General features: G+C 31.2%; 1 protein-coding gene across 1 annotated transcript; it reads left to right on the top strand.

Moving 5' to 3' along the window:
* The first annotated feature begins 279 nt into the window (after positions 1-279).
* On the top strand, positions 280-23,627 carry LOC134723002 (uncharacterized). Its single transcript, XM_063586632.1, has 13 exons — positions 280-370; positions 2,467-2,537; positions 4,167-4,218; positions 5,609-5,764; positions 8,203-8,358; positions 11,757-11,864; positions 12,749-12,814; positions 14,429-14,713; positions 15,287-15,402; positions 16,378-16,543; positions 18,940-19,062; positions 21,591-21,629; positions 23,335-23,627. The coding sequence occupies exons 1-13, from the start codon at positions 280-282 to the stop codon at positions 23,400-23,402; spliced, it is 1,497 nt and encodes a 498-aa protein (XP_063442702.1). The 3' UTR covers positions 23,403-23,627.
* Positions 23,628-24,003: the final 376 nt, after the last annotated feature.

The raw sequence follows: 24,003 nt of genomic DNA, 5'->3' as shown, positions 1-24,003 counted from the left end.
AATTATGCATAGACTGACAAAATGAGCAATAAAATAAAATTGAGAAAGGAAATGGTGAATGTGTCAAAGCTACAACAACCCCACCATAGAGCAGACAACAGCCGAAGGCCACCAATGCATGTATCTTGGAATTTTAAAACTCTTATATTTTCTATAATCTCATCAATTGCAAATATTAATTTATTGGATGCTGAAGTCAACCATAAATTTTAAAGATCTAGTACTTGTCAAATAATACAGTTAGGTATAACCAAATTACAATATATTACAAATTGTCAAATGCAATGTTATGTTTATGCAGATAATGAAACTGAACAGGAACTTTCTTTCAAAGGAGATTCCAATTGGCTTGGTAACACTTGTTTATTAGGTAAGTCATTAAATTTCTTTAAATTCATCTCAGTGTTTTGAGAGTTTAGAAAATGATGTCACTGTATTTAACAACTGTTAATACTACTACATGGCCAACATAAATGTTGTGTGTTTTCTATCTCACCTAAAAAATAATGTATACTTAGTTAAAGCATTTTATTTTACGAAAACATTCCAATTTCTTTTTATTGTTGACAGAAAAAGGTTCGAAAACAAATAGTTGATATACCTTCAGATATTGGGCTGATTTTATGGTATGTGAGTTAAGTTTCTTTCCCCTCCCCTAATTTTTGCCCAAATGACAGGCTTTGAACTTTGATAAATTGTTGAAATACTTATAAAGTTATACTTTATACACACTTTTTTTCTAAACACCTTCAGATATTGGGCTAAATTTTGGTATGCGAGTTTATCATGATGAGTTACAGATCAAGTTTAAGTTTAGTATCGCTCTGCTGATTTTTGCCAAAATTAGCTGGATTTAAGACTTCAAAAATTGGTCAAATTACAGCTACATTGTATACAGACTTTTTGTCTAAATACCTTCAGATTTTGAGATATATTTGAATATTATTAGTTTCCTGGTTATTGGGTTTTATTGGGGATTTTCCAGTTTTTTGTCCAATGACTCAAAACCCTTTCACCAATTTGCAAGAAACTTCGTTCGATTGTTTATATCTATTAACATGAGCTCACTTTTGATTCTTTTTTTAATTTCAAATTTTTACGTTTCCAATTATGGGGTTTTATTTGCTATAAAAGGTGGGTTTTCAAGTTTGCAGACAATAACTCAAAAACTCTTTCAGCTATCTTCATGACAGTTTGATGGATAATTGTTTAAATCTATTGACATAAACTGCCTCTCAATTTTAACTGGATTTTTTGTGACAAAAATGTTGATTATTCATTTGGGGATGTACGGCGGGTGGCTAGGTGGGCTGCCGGGCAGGAGGCAGCCAAATGTTGTCTGTGCATTTACTCATGGACTGTTCGACCAAAGCTTTTTTCTAATTTTAATTTGTTGTAATTACTGACAACAAAATGAAGGTCAAGTTCATTAATGACGATTTTGACTTTTACCGTTTAGGAGTTATGGTTCTTGAAAGATTAAAAAAAGGCATTTCCAGTCCTGTCCATGCATTTACTCATGAACTATACAACCAATGCTTTCAAAATTTTATTATGTTGTTACTGATGACAAAATTGAGGTCAAATTCAATAATGACAATTTTGTCTTTTACTGTTCAGGAGTTTATAAATGGTTCTTGAAAGATTACATATGGGGTTTCCAGTCATGTCCGGGCATTTACTCATGAACTGTTCAACCAAAGCTTGTAAAATTTGAAGATGTTCTTACTGGTGACAAAATGGAAGTCAAGTTCAATAATCACAATTTGACTTTTACCGTTCAGGAATTATGGTTCTTGAAAGATTAAAAAATGGTAATTCGAGTTGTTTTCGTGTATTTAATCATGAACTGTTCAACAAAAGCTTTTAAAATTTAAATATCTTGTTACTGAAGACAAAATTGAGATCAAGTTCAATAATCAGATATTGGTGATTTTTCTGTTCAGGAGTTGTGGTTCTTGAAAGATGGAAAATTGTGTTTCCAGTCATGTTGTTGCATTTACTCATGAACCATTCAACCAAAGCTTTTCAAATTTTAAAATGTTGTTACTGATAACAAAATGGAGGTCATATTTGATATAGATGATTTTCACTTTGATTGTTCATCAGTTGTGGTCCTTGAGATATTGAAAATGCCAGGATACAAATAAATGTTAATAAATCCTGTTTGCTGTCTCTTTGACAGCCTTTTGTTATAAATTTAGATTATACATTTCCGAGATATGGGATTTTCCAGTTTTCAGGCAATATCTTTGAAGTAACTGAGCAGTTTTAATGAAACTTTGGTTAATGGGTTTATATCTGTTATAATAACCTGTCTTTAGTTTTTCATAAAACTCTGAAATGTCATTGAGAAGTTATTGAACTTCATTCTTTGAAAAAATAATGAGCATTTCATGGCTCATGGAGCAGCTGTTTATCAAGTCTTTATTCTCTATCATGAATTTTAGAGAATATTTTTTTCAGGTCTTGATAGTGCTGATGATGAATCTATAGATGAACTGATACGTAGTAGATTGGAGAAGGACAAGATAAAGGTTTGTACTGCTTATTGAAGTTATTAAACATTGTAAACTATTTCCCTTTCCAAAACTCAAGATCTCATGTCAACCATTCAATGCTTAACATTAAGGAAAAACTCAAGCTTCTTCAGATTGTACCACAAAGTTCCATACCAAAACATAAGGTTAGGATTGTTGTTTGGGGTTGTGGCCTTAACTCACAGTTTAGGATAAGGGGCCAAAAAAGGATAAAAAAACATTTTTTTTCAAATACTTTGGATAAATTGCATATTTTAACAACATCACTGAGGCTAAGTTCTTAGTCAAAATTGAATATATTGGTTTCTTTAATATGCTGTATCTAACCATGTATTTATATTTAAAATTTTGAGCTCTGTATTAATTGGTCTACTAAGATTGTGAGTTCAATGGGTCCAAAATTAAACTTTGCTGCATTTCTCAAAAAATTAGTGTTAAGGTTACTAATCTGATATGCCAAATCTAACCCTGTTTCTAGATTTTAATTTTGGCCATGTTTTCAAATTAATTAAGGTCCAAAGGGTCCCAAGTTAAACTTTGACTGATTTCATGAAAAAATCAATTTCTTTGAGGTTCTTTGATACATGTTACATAATGCTTGATCTAACTTTGATTATATTGGTGATTGATTTTGTGCTCAGCTCTTATTTTAATTGGTACACATTAAGGTTCAGAAGGTCAAAATTAAACTTATCAATAATTGAATTCTTGAGATTCTATAATATGCTGAATCTAAAAGTTTAATTTTAGATTCCAACCATTGAGTTTTAGGCCCTATTATCATATTACAGAAACCATGGTATTAACAATTGATAATTTTTCTGCTTAAGTTCATAGTTTTATAGAAATTGCTTGTGATAGATTAATAATATTGTGTATGAAGTTGGTTTCTATCAGTATCAGTTTAGATCAGTTTAATGACTATTTTAGCCACTTTCAATTAGTTAGCAATGTTAAATGTTAATTATCTGCTTTAGTCAGTTTGGTCAGAACCTATATTGTGAAAGATCAATGATATTTTGTCTAAAAATGCATTACATGATCAGTACATATTAATTTGATGAAGATTTTCAGCCCTGCCCCTAGGTCATGGTCCAGTGACTTTGAAATTAATTATCATTATTTCAAGTAATATGCAATTTTCAATGTTAAATTTGCTGCATAAGTCATATTAGTAGGAACTACTTACAATAGTCAGTGATATTATCTATAAAATTACATTACTGTCTGTAAATCTCAGTTTGTCCAAAATTTTCAACCCTGTCCACCAGATTGGTGGATCAGTGATTATGAACTAAAAAGCAGTATTGCTGTCTGCCAGATTGTTTTTTTTTCTGAATTTGATGCAGACAGTTAGACATATCTCTGTGACAATTATTGATTATTCTTTTGTCAAGATTATAATTTCAAAATCAAGGCAACAAGTTTTATGATTATGACTTTCAAGCACATATCCATTACCCTTTAATTTAGTTGAGTTGTTAACTTATAAAATTTAAAAAGTAGACGATAAGGCACTTATTTGTTTTGTGCTTTTGATTGCAAGTTGTTTTCTAGATACATGTATGTGGTAGTGTAAAAAAATATAAAACTGCCTTTTCAATAAATGTATATGGTAAATTGCAGGAGAATCTGAAAAGAAGTGAATATGATGCAGAGGAAGACTGCTACGAGCAAGGTAATTATAACAGTCTTATTTGAGTGTATTAACTGACTGGGCAAGATCATCAAGAGTAGTCAATGTTGTTAACCATAACAGAAGTAGTAGAATGTATAAATTTGAAAGTAAAACATATCTGTGTATGGATTAGAATATGCTCCTTTGAATGAAGCGGCGTTTTACGTTTCCGCAAATTGGCATTACTTTTCCGCGAAAAAAAGATGACGTTTCCGGAAAAAAAAGTTTACGTTTCCGCAAATAAATATCTTACTTTTCCGGAAAAAAAGTCACTATTCCGGAAAAAATAAATTATTACTTTTCCGCAAATAATTCAGGAATACCTATTGTTCGAAAGCAAAGCTATAATAAAAAAGTGAATATGTATTAAGTTAAAGGTCAGCATATATTGTATGTAAAATACATCATTAACGTATGTTTAAAAAATATCTTTATTTGAGTTCATACAAGTAAGTCAGTTCTGGCAGAATATTTGTAGCCAACACCACGTACAAAGCTTAAGTCCATAGTAGCACATTCACCGTTTACAAGATTTGTATTTTGTTCAGGAAGAAAGTCCATCTTCTCCTTTTCATATTTCCTAACGGGTGTTTTTACAGTTAGAGTTCTCATCTTTATGTAAGGTGTTGTCTTCAGTTTCAATAAAACATCGACAATGACAAATATGGTAGGATGGCTAGCGTAAAACTGCTCGTTCAGATAGGCACGAAAAGACTCGACACCATTCGTTGTTCTCTTTTCCTCGGGGTCAGGAGGTGATGCCTAAATGGTTGGTGGAAACACAGGCACTTGTCTCAGAAAAAAAATCCTATATACCTTATTATAACATAAGGTATATAGGAATTTTTTTTCTGAGACAAGTGCCTATGGGTGGAAATCTCAATTGCCATCTATATAAAATTCCAGCATATAATCGGCAGACCTCATGCATTTATCGTCAGATGGAGCATCGGCAACTAATTCAACAAAGCATTCTTCAATCATGATAGTTGGCAACTAAGCCAAACCAAAGATCTCTCAATGAAGTTTAACTCACCCTTACTCGAGTCAACTAGTTATATCTAGTAAATTTTAGCTATACTGAGATCAGAACATTTTCTTTATTAAAAAAAAATTAAAAAATATCATATATGTACATTCAAATCTTTATAATTTACCAGGTAAATTTGCGGAAAAGTAATAAATACAAATTGCGGAAACGTAACCTTTAAATTTGCGGAAACGTAGTATTAGGACTTTGAAAAATTAGCGGAAATGCAATACGCCCAGTAACCCGAATGAAGATATCACTTTATGAATTTGTTATATTGCATCCAAATTAATTGCTTTTCATGTTTTACCTTTTTACCTCACCTGTTCCAAAATTTATTATATCTGATTTTAATTTCAGAAATCAATTTACCTGTGAGGTCTACTTTATTTCCTCACAAGTACAATCCATCTATTATTTGTGAGGACAACCCAAAAGATTATGTTGAAAAACAAAAAGATGGGAAAGAATCTCCAGATAAATCTACCAATATCAAAGGATCCATGTTTACAAAAGGTTTGTACGAGATGAGAATATTAAAAGTAGCAGTTCATGTGAATATATGTTGAACCTTGATATGAGTACTATTCATTTGGTCTTTCTGAAATTATGCTTCTATTGGGACAGACCAAATGCTTAGATCGACCCAGTCTATAGATATGACTTTCACATTGGTGCATTTTCCTGTGTCTCTGATATCACTATGCTAAATTTCTTTAGTGTTGTCACCCAGCATATCTCATTCCTTAAAAAAAACTGAATTTGGTCTATATGAGTAGTAAAAGATGTAAATAAACTCATCATAGATACCAGGGCTAAATTTAGTATATACGCCAGACGCCAGTTTCGTCTACAAAAGGCTCCTCAGTGACGCTAGAATCCAAAAAAGTTAAAAGGCCAAATAAAGTACGAAGTTAAAGAGCAGTGAGGACCAAAATTCCTAGTTTTGCCAAATACAGCTAAGATAATCTATGCCTGAGGTAGAAAAGCCTTAGTTTTTCAAAAAAATCAAAAATGTAAATAATTCTTATACGTCTGCAAAAATTTAAAAAAATTTGGTCCTATATTGGTATCACATTGTTTTACTAATCCATTGTCGTCGTCAGCGTCATCCGAAGACTGATTGTTTTCTAGATAATAACTTTTGAATAGGTAAAAAGAGGTCAATAAAATTTTAACACAACATTTATAACAACAAAAGGAAGGTTGGGATTGATTTTGAGGGTTATGGTCCCAAAGGTTTAGGAATTAGGGACCCAAGGGTCCAAAACAGCATTTCTCTAGTTTTAGGACAAAAAGTTGTGTATTAGTATTTTAATTGTTCTGAAATTGTACCATAATGTTTAATATCATAAGTAGAAGGTTGGGATCACAATATTGCGGAATAGATTTGAAAGATCTTGACATTTGTTTTGTGTCAGAAACTCATATTATTTCAAAAATTAGATCTGTATCAAGCTTGAATGTTATTTCAGGATTTGACTTCTGTGTTCGTTTAAAGCTAGGTCCTGGGGAGCACCTGGTTTGAATAAGCAGACAGATGTTTTAATTGAAACAAGAACCTTAAAAATTGTTGTAAATTGTGATATTTAAGTTTTATCTTTGCAAAAATTATTTGTATAATTTTTTACTTTGGACAATTGGGATGTTATTATGACATAGCAAATTTTCATTTCAATTGTGAGTCTAAATATGCTTTTTATTCTCCATCACCTATTGTTACTTTCTATTATATAATATCCTCTGTAATTATCTGTGAAATTGGAGCTAAATAACTGTGCTAGAATGATGTGTTATCCTTTTCATATTTTATTAAAACACAAGTGGTAACCTTTTTTGTCTTCACTAGTATGTTTACAATGAAGGTACTTTCATTTGTGGGGAACCAATTTTCGTGGTTTTTGTGGTTTTCTTTATCCACAATTTTAATAAAAATGATTTTAAGTGTCTAACAAAATAAAACAACTGTTGTCCAAATGAAGAAATAGAAATATCCCCATGAAGGTTTGACTACTGATGTGATCTAGAGAATATATTGAATATCGCCAAGTCTGAGAATACTATAATAATTATAGTAGATTATATCCATTTATTTTTTAAAATTCTTAACTGTACAAATTTTGATTTTATCATAAAAAAATATTTGTAAACGATGATAGTCAGATTTTCAGTATAGATATGCTATGTTAAAGTGTTCATTTAATGTCCTCATGAATCTCTTACATATGAGAAATAATAATAAAATCTTATTTTCTTGCTGGGCTTACTTTTTATAAGAATTAATTTTACAATCAAAGTAATTTTATAGCATTTGTTTATGTTACTGTTTTCTTTAGGTGAAATGTTTATGGCCTTATTAAACCTTTGATTGTCTTTTGATCACTCTATCTCAGGTTAATTAGTGTGATCACTATGATTTACACAGGTCAATGTTTACTTTGCAATTTTCTTCAATTAAGACAATTTGTAACCTTCCTTTCTAATGATTTAGGCCATAATTAATAATAGGTTTGTTTGCCCAAACGCTTCCTTCCCAGAAAAAAGCTGCCTACTCAAATTCTTTTATTGTCTTGATTTAAAGAAGTTTTTTTTTCATCAAATAGGCATGAAGACTTATAAACATCTGATACATCAATTTCTTTTTTTGAATAAAAAAAAAGAAAATGCCTACCTACCTACCCATTGTCTCAACCTTTGGGTAGGGTTTGGGCAAACCAAAATATTTTTAAGTGTGGCCTTAAATGATTTCAATTTTTTTTTTGAAAACCAAAATCCATGAATTTAAAAACCAATGAGAATGTAAATGTTGCTCAAACCAAGAAAATTGATACACACAAATTGAAGTACTTTCACAATTATTAAATGCTTAACCATACAGAAACATTGCTACTTTTTCTTTCAAAGACAATGGAGATTTATGTAAAGATGACAACAACAACAAATTTCTTTTACAGAATGGTCCACAGTTTGGCAAACAATTCCTACTCAAATTCTTTACAATTTGAAAGGATTTTGTGATCAGCTTAAGGAAAAATCTAATGGTTTCCATGAATGGAGTTCCAACCTTTTGAAATCTTTCTCAGATCTATTAGGATTGACTTTCCGGAAAGGTAAAATAGACTAAAAAAAGTTTAAGTTACTTATTTGCTATTGTATCACTTGACCACTGCTATCCACTGTCTTATTTTTTAGGTCCCTCCTAATTTTAACCTTGTCATTCTGCAAAAAAAGCATCTAATACAGCCTTTTTCCAAACATATTAACATATGGAGCCGATTTTCAATATTTAAGTCTCTTATATTGAATTAGAAATCATAGAAATTGTCTATCCTTCAATGTGTCTGTGCATCCATCTGTCCATTCAGTCTTAGTAGTGCTCTCAAGTGTACAATTCTTGCCAGACTTTTATGAAACTTATATCATTGGTTTATACCAACTTTGTCTTATACAAATTCTAAAATCAGTGTGATCAATTGCTTTTAAAAGAGTTATGTCCCTTTATAACATCAGTTATATGGAAAACTGCATTATGTTAGCCTTCTCATGTGTAGAATTCTGGCCATAATTTTATTGAACTTATATCATAGGTTTATATTAGCAATTCAATTTCCTGTAGGAACTCCTTTTTTGGCTAAAACTGTACCACTTTAACTATTTTGAATAAAATATTATCCTAGAATTGAAAGTTCATATGCGCTACAATTTTTTTCAAGCGTCAAAATATAGGGCGGTGTGGCATATTTTCAACATTTATGTGCCCTGAACTTCTCACAGTTAAACTATTACTATTTTAGGTGGAAGAAGACTTTAAGTCTTCTGAAGGCCTATGGTGCAGCTGACTTAAAATCATTGAGCCTCTGTATGCCGCATTCGTTTCTGTGTATTACAATTTCATAACAACTTCTGACACTGATTTTCACACATAATTAAGCATCTGAATCGTTTAATTTGTAAATTAAGATTGAAAAACAATCACTATCGTAAATATGTACCCTTTTTATTTATTTTAATTTTTAGATTTCATCTCATCTACATGAACGTTATTTGTTTACTTGTAACCAGATGTTTTTATATTTGTAGTACACATGCTTGAAATTGGTATCGGGACAACTCTCCCTGTTTACATGTTTGCTCTTGGTCTGTTCGTCCTGAGTTCTTTCGCCCGTATAGTACGTTCGCCCTGTGTTCATTCTCTTTACTCTTATCAAGGACGTTTTATAATATGTCCTTGCATTTATTTAAAAAATATTAATATTAAGGGTAACGTTAAAAAACTCTAAAACATGATTTAGTGAAAATCATCTGTTCCTTTTTTTGTTCCAAAGTTAAGACAATCGTGTTCAGCCAATATCATGATCAATTAATAAGCCAATCAAAAATGTTTTCTCTGAAGATTATTTTAACATGCTAGATTTTGAACTTGTGTTGTTTTCATCTAGTTGTAAAATGAATTTTCATCTGCAATCAGTCTTACACAGCTTTTAGGATAAAAGCATGGCTGATTGACAAAATTCAATGATGCAGGACTACCAGAAAGATAATAAATAGTATGTTTTTCACTAATTTATTGACATAATACTTGTTGTAACACATCATTTTTGTATTCAGTTAAATCATTTAAAGGACAATTAAAGGACAATGTACTATTCTTTTTTCACAAAGACCAAGAAACAGGTTGGGAACCCCCCCTCTTCAATGATGACTGGTGTCCCTTAAATGAGGGACTGTCTCTAAAACAATTTATTTTACTGTTGAAAAAAAAATTAAAACAATTTAACTTTAAAAAGGGAAAATTCATTATATTTGGAACAACTTTTCTAAATGAGGGGTCAAATTAATAAAGAAGAACATTCTTTTGACCTGTTTTGACCATTTAATACTTGATAGATGCATAGTTTTGGAGGAAAAGTTTCATCAAATAATATGAATATAAAGGTGCTGATTTTTTACAGTGGGTTGTAATGTTCTTCCAATGAGGGTTACCCCTCATTTGGAGTGTTGTTTCTAACCTGTGAAAGGTCCATCTTTGTACATAATTCAAAATTTGAAATTTTAACAAGCATCTAATATTCTTACACAAGAAAATAAACCCTGGTCTGCTAGCTACATGTTCATCTTTTCTACCGATTCAATAACTAGAATTATGCAAACAGACTTAAGAAAAAGGCATGTAAGTTCATCATACAAATATGACACTTTTTCTAGACAATCCAGATCGTGCAAAATACTTCGCTAAAAATTGTAACCTTTAAAATTGTTGTTGCGCACTAAAAATCCCCATGGAAACTTTCAAAAGTTGGTGGGTATGTAACAACTGTTACTATTTTTATGCCCCATTTATGGGCATTATGTTTTCTGGTCTGTCTGTCCGTCCTGCTTAAGGTGTTTATGGTCGAGGTAGTTTTTGATGAAGTAGAAATCCAATCAACTTGAAACTTAGAATGCATGTGTTCCTTATGATATGATCTTTCTAATTTTACTGCCAAATTAAACATTTTACATAATTTTCACAGTCCACTGAACATAAAAAATGATTCATCGGATGGGAAATCCATGTACTTATGACACATTCTTGTTTGAAGAAGAAAAAAATGTCATAATGATAATGGAACAAAGCAGGCTGGGTTAGTGGGGCTGCTTTTATGGTAGTTCAAGTTACCTTTTATTCACCTTCTTCCACCACAGAGCTATCAGCTCTTTGATTCTTAACTACCCCTGCCTTGAATAAAAGGTTACCACAGATTTCAATATAAACAATATGCACATGTATATTTACTGGTAACATTCCCAAGTTATGTCTCTATGAGATGGAACACAGAGATCATAACTGGGAACCAGTATATATGTAAAAAAAAAAATAATCTATAAATATTCTTAATCTCCCCAAAAGAGGCATGGCTTGAGAAACAGCTGTATTTACAAAGTGCAACCTTACAGGAGTTTGAAAATCAGTGCTTATCAATTGTTTTAGCTCACCTGGCTCAAAGGACCATGTGAGCATATGCCATCACTTGGCATTTGTCATGGTCTTCCTCAAAAAACTAATTCAACAATTAAAGGATAAAAAAATAAACTTTGTTTGATTTCATCAAAAATTGAAATCTAGGGGTTCTTTAGTATGCTGAATTTTACCATGTTGCATGTGTATTTAGATTTTGGATATTGGACAATAACAGGTAAATTTCAATTTTCAAATGTTTATACTGTTCAGTGTTTGACCTCTGTGGTCTTTATCAAGCTGCACCCTATGGAGCATTTTATTAATATATGTAATGTGTAGTAGGGATAAGCTACATACTGGAATAGGTTATTATCTCAGGTTCATGATATAAGATAAGGTAACAAAATTAAGATGAAATACAATAAGATAACTGTGTAAGTAAGTTCAAGGTCGTACTTGCTTAACAAAGATATGCATTTGATATTATGAAACCTAGGCTGCAGGTATACAAGCTCACTAAAGGCTCTCCTATTTTCATTTGTATACAAATTTAATTGATTTTTCTAGGTAGACACATTAATAAAAGTTTGTGTCAGGATGAAAAAAGAGCTGAGACACCATCTACCCAAGAAACTAAGAAGAATCCTACACAATCATTTAACAAAACTGGATGGCGTAAGTATTAATGTTTTACTGTACGATAGATTGCATTAGGTTAGATAAGTTTTACCCTTGTTCGTATATTCTTCTGTATGTCCGTTCATCCAAAAAATTGTTCCCATTCTCTGACTTTAGTTTGCCTCAACCAAATATTATGAAACTTATACACAATGCTTATTATCACATAATGCAGATCAAGATTGAAATTGGGAGGTGTCACTTTTACAGTTCTAGAGTTGTGTCCCTTTATAAATGTAAAATTTCTATTTTTTTATTAAGCTTGCCTCATCTAAATGCTTATATTACAACAAAACTCTGATCAAGTACAAATTTGAGTAGCATTTCTTTTACAATTCTTGAGTTATGTCCATTTATAATGTTATATGCAAGCAGGGGCATCATCTGTGTACATGTCCAATAGACACATTCTCCATCTATTTAAAATATTCTGTTATCCTTTATTTGAAAAGAGTATATTCAAAATGAAGAGTTAAAAGTTGTATGCAATGAAAATAAGGGGGAAAACAAAGTTTCCCAAATTATTCAATGATTTTGCAAACATTTTACATGTATGTTATTGATTTTTTTTAATTATTTTTAATTTGTCTCCTTAATACTTATTTGTTCATATAAAAAAGAAATATTAGCCCACTTCCACCATTAAGATTGATAAGTGTGGGCCCTTATCACTGCCTTTTAAAATTAGCAAAACCCACCATGATTAAAATAGTCAGCAAAAAGGATCCAGATACGACAAAATGTGAAACTCAAACAAGAACAACAACCGGCTGTGGTATGCAACAACAAAAGTTTATCATGCAATTAAATATAACAGAAATATTGAAAAAAATCATAAGAATGGTAATAGAAATTCCTTGTTTTTGTTTTGTTTTTATTAGGTACTGGTATACTAGTACTGATATTGCTGATTTTTTGTGCTGGATCATTAAGTGCAACTGCTACAGGTATGTATTGAAACACATATTAATGCTGCAAACAGGTGTATATACTTAATACAATATTCATAAATTGTTTTAAAAATAAAGAGAAAAAATGCAGCTGTCTATTTTATGCCTTATTTCTCCTGTTTGGTAGTAGGTACAAATAATTCTATTTTTAAGGTAATTGTCTGATTGATATTGTTTTTATCCTGCATTTTTTGTCTCACCTGGCGAGAAGTATGTATTTTTTTCAGCAATAACACCCTCATCATTTTGGGTGTCAATGATTGTTTAGTTTTTGTTTATTTAGTTTGATAAGAACTACTTAAGATAGCTGTATGAAGTTGCAAAACTATCATTTCAGATAAGTTTGACAACTATTTTGAGGCCCTGTGCCCTATGTCATGGTCCAGTGACTGAATGAATTGTCAATTTTTAATGTTAAGTTTTCTGTTTAACATACTTTAGTTTGAGTGGAACTACTTACAATTAAAAAACTGCATTGTATTTTTTAGCTTCTGACTGCATCAATTTGTGATTTGATGGCCACAAATCAAGTTTACTGGCGACATGTTAGCGGAGCCAGTAAATGGATATTTGCGACCATAAAATCACCAGGTGAAAGGGTGTCTAATTGGGGGGTTCTGATCCCTGATCTGGCTTACTGTTTTGTCAGATTTCTGTATACCGCTTACACTCTGTACATAAGAAATTCTCATTTTTTTTAATTTCCCCTGTCCCACTAGACTTCATTTCCAGTTTTCATGGCACAATAATATGACTTTCATGTGTAAAGCTTACAAAAAAATCGGCAATACTGCGTCTTGCTTAGACCCCAATGAGACCCACTTGAAACAGTAGAGGTGAAAATACAATATTGGTATCTCCATTCTATTGAAACTGACAGAAAACAATGTTCAAAATCATACATTTAAAACCTGTCATAAGCTTAAGGTCATCTGTGCTTGAGTTAACATTTTCATAGCATCAATTGTGAATTGATGAAAATTGGTGATGTTATCCAATGAAATTGAACATAACAAACCATGTTGCATTAGAATAGACAATAGTATTTTCTATATAGTTCAAAGTTCCAAGTGAGCATTACTCTGGTTCTCTTTTGTCCGCTTTTGACTTGTCTTTAATTGTCATCCATTTACTCTAATAAACATTTTCGCCAAAAACTAGTGGGCCAAATTTAATAAAACTTAGCCAAAATATCATTTGGGTATTTTAAGTTAACAAAAATGTATCAAAGAGGCCAACAAACATTTTGCACATGGTCAAATTCAAGTTTTGCCTTTTATCTGAAAATGGTTTTGTAAAAAGAACATCTGACACATTCAGACTTGTTCAGGATCATTTAAGATTTTGACAAAATAATTGCTTTGACCATTTGACAAAAATATAAAAATTTCAAAAAACCTCACACTTCATCAGAAAAATTTCTTCGGATATATATTAAAGCAGTTTGACTAACACCAACTTTCATAATTGAGAAGCTTAATATTTTTCTAACAATAGAACGGGATTAAAATGTTCAGCTGATTTTAACAGAGTTATCTCCCTGTAGTGTTATGTACCATTCAATATATAATTCTGACAGTTGAACCATCAGTAAAACAATTTGTATTTCAGGGTTAGATGTTAGACCGATAACTAAAGTAGCCCTAGAGGAAAGGATTGTACTGCAATGTAAAAAAGCAAATGATGGAGGAACAAAGTGGATTGGAGGACCAAAAAATGAGCTTTTGACGTTCGGAAAGACTATTGAACAAAACTATTTTAGTCTCATAGACACAAATGAGAATTACAATCTTGTTATAAAAAATGCTACATGGGAGTTAATTAACTCTACCTACACATGTCATGTCGGTTTTATACAAGAATCAACAAAGAGGCTCTCTGAATATGGATATGAAGGTAAATCTAATTCAAATGAAAAAAAACTTAAAATAAAAGAAACTATCACAACATACTTTTTGAAGCTCACCTTGCCAAATAGGAGGTTAAGGAAGTTAAATATCTAATTAAGCTCTATTGTTAGAGGTTTAATGCATTGTTTATACATGTTATAGTTGAGTCATTGTTTAAAATGGATTTTTTCTAATTCAGATATATAAATATATATAAAATTGTTATAAACATGTAAATATTTTCTTAAAGTTGAATTTTGGCGACATCACTTTTATTGTTCTAGAGTTATGCCTCTTTACTAATAGAAAATTGCTCAATTTTTTTGTTTCTAACTTAAGTTTGTCTCAACCAAACGTTATGAAACTCATTCATAATACTTATTAATACCAAAATTTAGATCAAGTAAAAATTTTGATAGCGTCCTTTAAAGAGCTTTTACCATTCTTCAGTTATATCCCTTCATAACTTTTTTTTAATGATATTCAAGCAGGAGACCTTCTGTGTTCTAAGGACATATTCCCATTTATTTTCTGATATTTTCTGAATCCTTTATTCTTTTTTTCATTCCCTTTTTTTCAGTTATACCAAAGCTTGAGTCATTAACCGTAATGCAATCCAAAAAATCTGAATGCTTAAATGAGACTATTGAGTTCAAGAAAGTAAACCCATTGCCTAACTGTACCACCAGTTTAGATGTAAGTATTTTATATGAACTACTTTTTAAATTGAAAGTTTTGTTTTACAAGGTTCAATTAGGTGAGTATTGCAAAATTAAGAACACACATTTTGATATCTGACATATTTATCTGTATAAAGCTTTTCCTGAAATTGCAATAATTAATATCACAGTTATGTCTATTCTTCAAAAAATGCATTAATAAATGCATGCAATATTTTCTGAATTTATATTCTTCAGGGTTCAACCTCTGCTGTTCTATCATGCCTATTATGAGTGGGGATAGGTTGGGTCCTGATCCCGAAATCCCGGGCTTAACAAACAAAATTCCTAAATCCCGGGCGTAAGAATACGAAATCCAGAGGTCAGGAAATTCAAAAAAAGAATTCCTGGATCCATAAAGGGTCAATCCCTAAATCCTGAGCCCTAAAACACCCCATCCTGGAGTCCTGAAAAAGGTCCTATCCCATGTCTATTGTCTAGAAAACTATAAAGGAAATTAAAGCTAGACTGATCAGCAATGCAATATCAACTTAAGGAGATTTTTGCCATAAATTCTATTCTAGCCTACAATGTTGGAGTGTGTCCACTGTTGAAGCTGCTGATAGAATTAGTTTGTGACATGGTCTCTTCAGAACCTCCAGATGTTTTGTTTAACAACATATTCGGATAACTTCTGACATCTTACAGCTTCATATGCCTGACATACCTATACACTGTTTTAAGCCAAAACTCATTGAATAAGCTTGACTATATTCAAACAAACTAGAAAATAGTTGTATATCATTTTCATACAAAATATTTGTATTACAGTTAGTTTAATTTATGTTGACTAGACCATTGTTTGCTTTCATCATCTGGAGTTTTAACACACAGAGTAGTTTTCATGAAGTTATATACAAAGAAAAATATACAGAAATGTATGTATTGATATATACATGTTACTTACACCATGCTATATTAATAATGATCTTTATTTTATAAAAACCATCAGGGAGAAGTAACATATTCACATAAGCAGTGGTATGGGTATTACTATGCTGTGACAGTAGGTCTTGTGGTGAAGAATTGTGATGGATGCAATGGCACAATACATTGCTATGTAGGGAACAAAGTTCTAAACATAACTTTTGAACAAGATAGGCAAGCTGAGACCTTCCGTAAGTAGAATTTGATAAAAATAGTTTTTGGAATACAGTATTTGAAAGGACAGCTTTTGGATTTGTAGAGATAAACATTATAGTCTTTCTATCATGTGTTTAGCTGTCCTTTAAATCTATAAAAGTTGAAAGTTTTGTATATATTATTTTGTCAGCACAACTCTGGAACCCCTGTGACAGGCTGTCTAGTCATTTTAATATGCCCATGTATTGGTTGTATATCCATAGCATACCATAACTCAAAAACACTTTCATCAATTTGCAAAAACTTTGATGAATTGTTTATATCAATAGATATGAGCTCTTTTTATTTAAATTTAATAAGTTTAAATTAATGTTTTCTGAGTTTTTAATTTATTTAAAAAGATTTTTTTTTTCAGTTTTCAGACAATAACTCAAAAAATGCCTTGAGTGTTCATGTAAATGTCATTTTGGTCTTTAGTGGATAGTTGGCTCATTGGCAATCATACCATATCTTCTTTTTTAGTGGAAGAAGACGTCAAGTCTTCTGAAGACTTAAGGGGCCGACCCTTGGCATTGAGTCTCCGTATGCCGCATTCATTTCGTGTATTACAATTTCAAAACAACTTAAGATTCCTGACACCGATTTTTACACATGATTAGGCATCTGAATCATTTAATTTGTAAATTATGATTGTAAAACAATCACTATCGTAAATATGACCCTTTTATTTATGTAAATTATTAGATTTCATCCCATCCACATGAACGTTATTTGTTTACTTGTAACAGGATGTTTTAACTGTAGATATTTGTATTACGCATGCGTGAATTTGGTATCGGGACAACTCGCCCTGTTTACAAGTTCGCCCTTGAAGTTACGAATTTGCAATCCTGCAGACAAGAAGATTTTGTTTTTATATAAATAAAAAGGATATATAAAGTGTTGTCTTTATTCATGGTTTTCCTTTGTCATGTGAATTAGATGCCCTTCGTAAAATACATGTGAACCTCCCGACGGGAGTACAAACTCCCGTTTTCAGGGGTCTCCTCCCGTCCTCCAGTTTAGGAGAAAAAAACTCCCGTGTATGAAATATTTTATGAATGAAAATTTTCAGACGCCATATTTGATCATTTCTTACTACTGTACGGGTGTAATTGACACCTGTGTTAAATTTTACATGAACATCAAAGAAGCTGTATAATTATATGGCTTCACTTGACAGCTTGGGTGTCAAACATACTGGTAATCAACGATGTTTACCTCCGGCTTACTGCTGTTGTTTTATCAAAACGATGTGTATTGGGAATATTGAAATACTTTTTTGTTACTTCCCTTTGTTTTATCCTGTTTTCAGTTATTTTGCTTTTAAAAATGTAAATTGTAAAAAGACTATAAATGATTAATATTTTAATCAAATAATCATAAAAGGATGTTGATTAAATGAATTTAAATGATTTTGGACAAATAAAAAAATTAAAATTTATAAATTATTTTAGCAATCTAGACCTCCTTTCAAGGATTAAATTGAAGTTTATATCATAAATTTGTTTACTACTGATGAGTCATCATACAATATGTGCAACTAAATTAATAAAAGGTATCCTTGAAAGGAGGTCTAGATTGCTAAAATAATTTATAAATTTTATTTTTTTAATAGTCCACTGAACATAGAAAATTATTGTACAGATGGGAAATCCATGTACTTATGACCTTTTCTTGTTTGAAGAAAAAAAATACGTTTTAACGATAATGGAACAAAGCAGCCTGGGTAAGTGGGGCTGCTTTTATGGTAATTCAAGTTACCTTTTATTCACCTTCTTCCACTTCAGAGCTATCAGCTCTTTGATTATATTCATGTAACTCTGGTGGATTAATTGTTCATATCTGTTGATGAAATCCCTATTTTTATTTATTCACATTTTATGTTTCTGAGTTATTTGGGTTTTGCTAATTATAAAAAAATGGATGAAAATGGGGGAAATTGTTTTCAGAATTTTATTAAACTTTTCTAGATGATATAATAACTACAGCAAAATTTGAAAATAAGCAAGAATTATTAGTTAAACATTCATGCAATGTTATGCCTCAACCAAATGTTATGAGCTTTTATTAGCTGACTTATATACAATGCTTATTACCACATAATACAGATCAAATATGGCCAATGATTGTTTATCACAAATTTATGTAGGTGTAATACAAACTTTATGCATAATTGTGATTTTATTCATCTACAGTTTGATTTATTGAGAAAATATATACCGACGTCAAATTAAAAAAAACAAAACTATTCCAGTAGGTCACTATTTTGCCTCTTTGCAATTATATGTGGCCATAAAGTATGTTAACAGTCTTAATGTTATTAAATTGTTAAATGCAATCATGTTTATAACTTCTCAGATATATTTTGACTATTATTTATATTTTATAGCCTTAGGTAAAGAGTCAGATTCACAGACAGGCCTTATTGTTGGTTTGGGAGTAGGTGTAACGGCAGCAGTAGTCATTGTAGGAGTTATAATTGCAATACTGTATAAGCGTGGTATCTGCAGAGGTAATTTAGTATAAATTAGCATATAAAGTCAATCTTTGTCAATGACCCTTAAATCCACTGTGATAAGGTCTTGGTAGTTTGCAGACCCCACAAAAACTTATTTTGTTGTAAATCTGACTAGCTTCAACCACACTATGATGTGCAACAGGCCAGTGTTTTGGTAATCAGTTGTGGAAGATCTCCCCAAGTATGTCTGCCAATAGGGAGTCTAATGTGTACAGTTAACAAGAGAGCATTGACATGTCTGCAATTATAATTTGAAATTGTATTATGGTTGTAAAATGTCACATTAATGTATAAATGTGTATAAATTATCACTTTATTTAATTTCACATTAAAAGTCACCTGATACAACAAATGTTTCTATCATGCAATATTTATAATAAGCATGAAATGATTGCAAGGTGAACTTGTTTGTAATGCATATTTGGTGTATGGAATGATTGTAAGGTTTACAAGTATTTGCAGTTTGATTTATCTGATCTTGACCACAAATTTTCTTGGATCATGTTAAGTTTATTAGAAAGTCATAGGAAAGCTTTATATTTAGGACCATCAATTGATATGGATGGTTAGTAACAAAGGCTACTCATTACATCATGTACATTCTTGTTAACAAAAACTGAATTGTTTTGATTCTTTGATATGCTGAATTTGTACACATATTTACATTTTTAAGCCCCTGCCTTAGTGTAGAAGTATTTTATAGTTGTCCATCTGTATGTAGTCCCAAAGTTGGTTCTGTTCTCTATCTTAATTTTGCCTCAATCAAAATTAAATATTATAAAACTTATTCACAATACTTATTACCACAAAACACAGATCAAGTTTTGAATTTTGGTAGCATCACTTTAACCATTTTAGAGTGTTGCCCAATACAAATTGTTTCTGTTTTTGACTCAACCAAATGTTATGAAACTGTTACACAATGCAAATTACCACAAAATACAGATCAAGTTTGAATTTTGGTGGTATGACTTTACTATTTTACAAATGGAAAAATTGTTGAATTTTTGTTTCTTTTCTCTAACTTTAGATTGCCTGAACCAAATGTTAAAACAATAATACAGAGTACTTATTACCACTAACTCAAATCAAGTACAAATATAGGTAGCATCCCTTTTACTATTCTTCAGATATATACCTTTATAACATTATAAATTATTTGATATGCTAGCAGGGATATCTATCATCTGTGTCCCATGGGCACATTCCCCATTTATCTTGGATTCATTGATTTGCTGAAACAAATTGTGTATTAAGATTTTGGATTTTGGGTCCCTTTATCAAATTATTCCCTATTTATGCCAAAATGATACATAATTAAACGTTATGTTTTTTTTTATCAAAATTTGAACTTTAATACATGATATAGGTTCTTTGGTATACTGAATCTAACCATGTATTTAAATTTTGGATATTGGACCATAAGTAAATGTCAAATTCCAAAACATTTTAAGTTCTTATAAAAAAGAAGAGGGTGTATGATAGCCAATGAGACAACTGTCCACAAGAGACCAAAATGACACAGACATAAGCATCTATAGATATAGATCACCATACAGCCTTCAATAATGAGCAAAGCCCATACCACATAATCAGCTATAAACATGATAAAAGGCCCCAATATGACAATGTAACACAATTCAAATGTGAAACGAGAAAACTTACATATTCATTATGTGTCAGAAATCTATCCAGTGTCAAATATTCAAATTAAGAACTGTATCAAGCTTGAATGTTATGTACATACTTGCTCCAACTGCTCAGGGTTCGAACTCTGAGGTTGTTTCTAGTTGCACCTTTGGGTTATTTAATTTTTTTACTGTTACCATAGCGGCCTCAGGCCAAAAAATATAATCAGTTTTCCACACTTTTACTTCATGCTTGGAGATATTGATTTGATATTTGGTTTATAGTTTTATCATCAAAAGGTACAGATCAAGTTCAAATTTTGTTCTGGTCTGATGATTTTGTGCGAGTTATGGTCCTTGTTATTAGAAAATTCATTTAGATAATCAGTTTTCACCACTTTGTTTGGTCATATGCTTGAAGATATTGACTTTATATTTGTTATATAGTTTACACCATAACAAGTTATAGATCAAGTTAGAATTTTGTTCCAATAAAATGAATTTGTAACCAGAGGGCACTATATATTGCCATGCAATACTCACAGAATGGTTGTTTTATCCATTTATCTGTTTTGAGAAAAAAACAAAAGAAGATATATGTAGAGAGAAATAAAGAGACTAATAATATAAATGACCAGCAATATAAAATCATCAAGTCAGAAAATTTTGTCATTATGTCTGTTCTTGTATATAATGATGTAGAGTTTCCTTTGTCTAATATGCACATAAACCAAGGTTACCAACTGTAGCTTCTTAGAGCCTTTAGTTTCTGTATTGAGAGTAAGTAAATAGCAACCATCATCAAGTTCAGGGGAAAAATGGTTAAAGTAATTTTGTATTAGCTTGTTTATGTATCAAATAGGAAATATTTATAACTTTCTTTTTACCTTATAGAAAAGTCTAAAGGACAAAAAGGAAAACAAGATGAAACAGGTATGTAGGCTAAATTTTTAGAGTCAACCTGGTATTGTATTTGCAAGACTTGCATGACTTGTTTCAATAGATGCTGCACAATACAAGAAAAGTTGTTATTTTTTAAACAGATTTGATTGTGAACTCGTTGTGATACTGTCTAAAACAAAGTTAGGGAAACTTATTGTTGCTTTTGTTTGTCTGTCCAAATTATTATTTTTTAGGTCAGAGACCACAATTATTTTGTAGTGCATTTCTTTAAGAAAATAAATGAAAATTTAAAAGATTCCACCTGCGTGCGCTTTCTCAATGAAATTTTTTCAGTGTGTTGTACTACTTTTGGGACAAATTATATCAAAATTAAAGAAACTTCATCGGCTCTTACTCAAAATATGGACAATTTTATGTTTGTTTAGGGCGTCTTGAAATCTTTTGACAGCTTCTGAAGTGCTAATTTTTAACCTTTTTCAGCAGGACCAAATCACTACTTTCCTTTAAAATTTGGGACCCAAATTGTTTTACAGTCTAATTTCACCCCCTAATTGCAATTTGAGGCATTAAACATGGAGAAATAAATTTGGAAGGGGTATAAAAATTAATGGCAAGTAACCCACTGTCAACACTAGGGACTATATTCATGAACAATGAAAATCAAGAGACCACAATTGTGGTCTCGGACGACCTACTGTCCTTAACAGATAGATCCATCATAGTACAATAAAAATGTACTATGATTAATCAAAATTTTTCTAACCTCCCTCATAGTTTGCATAACTACTTGTTGGTCTGTTTCTAGTTTATAGCCTATGTTTGTATTGTGTACTCTTGAAATAGGGACATTCCTTTCATCTAGAGACAAAAAATGTTTTAAGTGCTATCAGGCCTAGGGTCAACATCATCAATTTTAAAAAAGTTATTATTTTGTTATTTTAACCCTTTCCATGCGGTGACTGTCATATGAGGGGGGGGAATCTAATAACTGTTATTTGGAGTTCCATACTTTTAAAAGTCCACTTTATGATGCTTGTTTTAAAAGTTATGCATGTTTCGTCAACCTGAGGCTATCCATATTCACGTTTTTCATGTATAAATAGCATTTTGAGCTCAAATACTGACTTGGAAAATTGAAATTGGCTAAATCTCAGTTTTCTGGAGGAGTGGGCTTCACATCTGTGTCTTACCCAGGAAGTTCAGAGGCATATAACTGGCAAAAATAGTGCAAACCCACGGCCATATAACTACTGATCATTATTATTGAAATACGCATAGGAAACAACTACTTCCGGTTTTGGGTCCATTCGAAGTCAAAAATTGGCAAAAATCGTGAAATTCAGTATTTTTTTGCACCTGATGACCCACTTTGGGGCAAATTTGACTCATTGTTGGAGGATTACTTTTTTGTGTAAGATTGGAACAAAATTGCACATTTTAGATTATGTATCATTTAAGCAATACTGACCTCAAATTGAAACTAAAATCAATGTTATTAGGTTTGGACATTCATATCTTAGAGAGAACAAAAACCTGTCTATGGACAATGATGTTTATACTACATCTTTTGGTTGTCTAAGAGACAAGAATTTACATGGCAAGTTGGCAAGCATAGTTTTACAGTTGATTTTTTAAGACATATATTCGGAATTGATATTGTTGATGTTCATTGAAATATATTCACACCCAATAGACTAGATCATAAAATGATTTGAGTTTATTTTTTATTTTGTAGATTTTGATGGAGTAATCTACAAAGGAATTAACCGAGGAGAAACTACAGAAAGTATGGAAATGGTTTAGAAACGAGCAGTTATATGTTTAAAATAATTGTATAGATCTACATGAAACTACATTGCTTATTAGTATCAGATAGTTTATAAAACAAGTTTTTTGTAAAAAAAAAAGTCTTCTTCCTCGTAAACAAGTATTTCTGTAGCTAAATTGTTTTATATAAGCCATTCCACTTTCTTCCTTCCTTATTTGTATCATGTGCATGTATGTTCACAAAAATGGTTTCAATGATCCTTATTAATGGATGTACTTTACTATCATTGTCGAGCCTTCGACTTTAGTCGAAAAAGCGAGACTAAGCGAGACTACATTCTGGCGGCGTCGGCGGCGTCAACAAATATTCACTCTGTGGTTAAAGTTTTTGAAATTTTAATAACTTTCTTAAACTACACTGGGTGTCTACCAAACTTGGACAAAAGCTTGTTTTTGATCATAAGATAGTATCCAGAAGTAAATTTTGTAAAAATAAAATTTCACTTTTTCCGTATTTTACTTTTAAATGGACTTATTTTTTTCTGCTGGGAAACATTACATTCACTCTGTGGTTAAAGTTTTTAGACTTTTAATATCTTTCTTAAACTATCCTTGGTTTCAACCAAACTTTGACAGA

The sequence above is a fragment of the Mytilus trossulus genome, chromosome 6 (genome assembly GCF_036588685.1).
Source record: "Mytilus trossulus isolate FHL-02 chromosome 6, PNRI_Mtr1.1.1.hap1, whole genome shotgun sequence".
NCBI classification, from domain to species: Eukaryota; Metazoa; Mollusca; class Bivalvia; order Mytilida; family Mytilidae; genus Mytilus; species Mytilus trossulus.
Note: the sequence above shows the minus strand (reverse complement) of the source record. Positions and strands in the feature narration are given on the sequence as shown.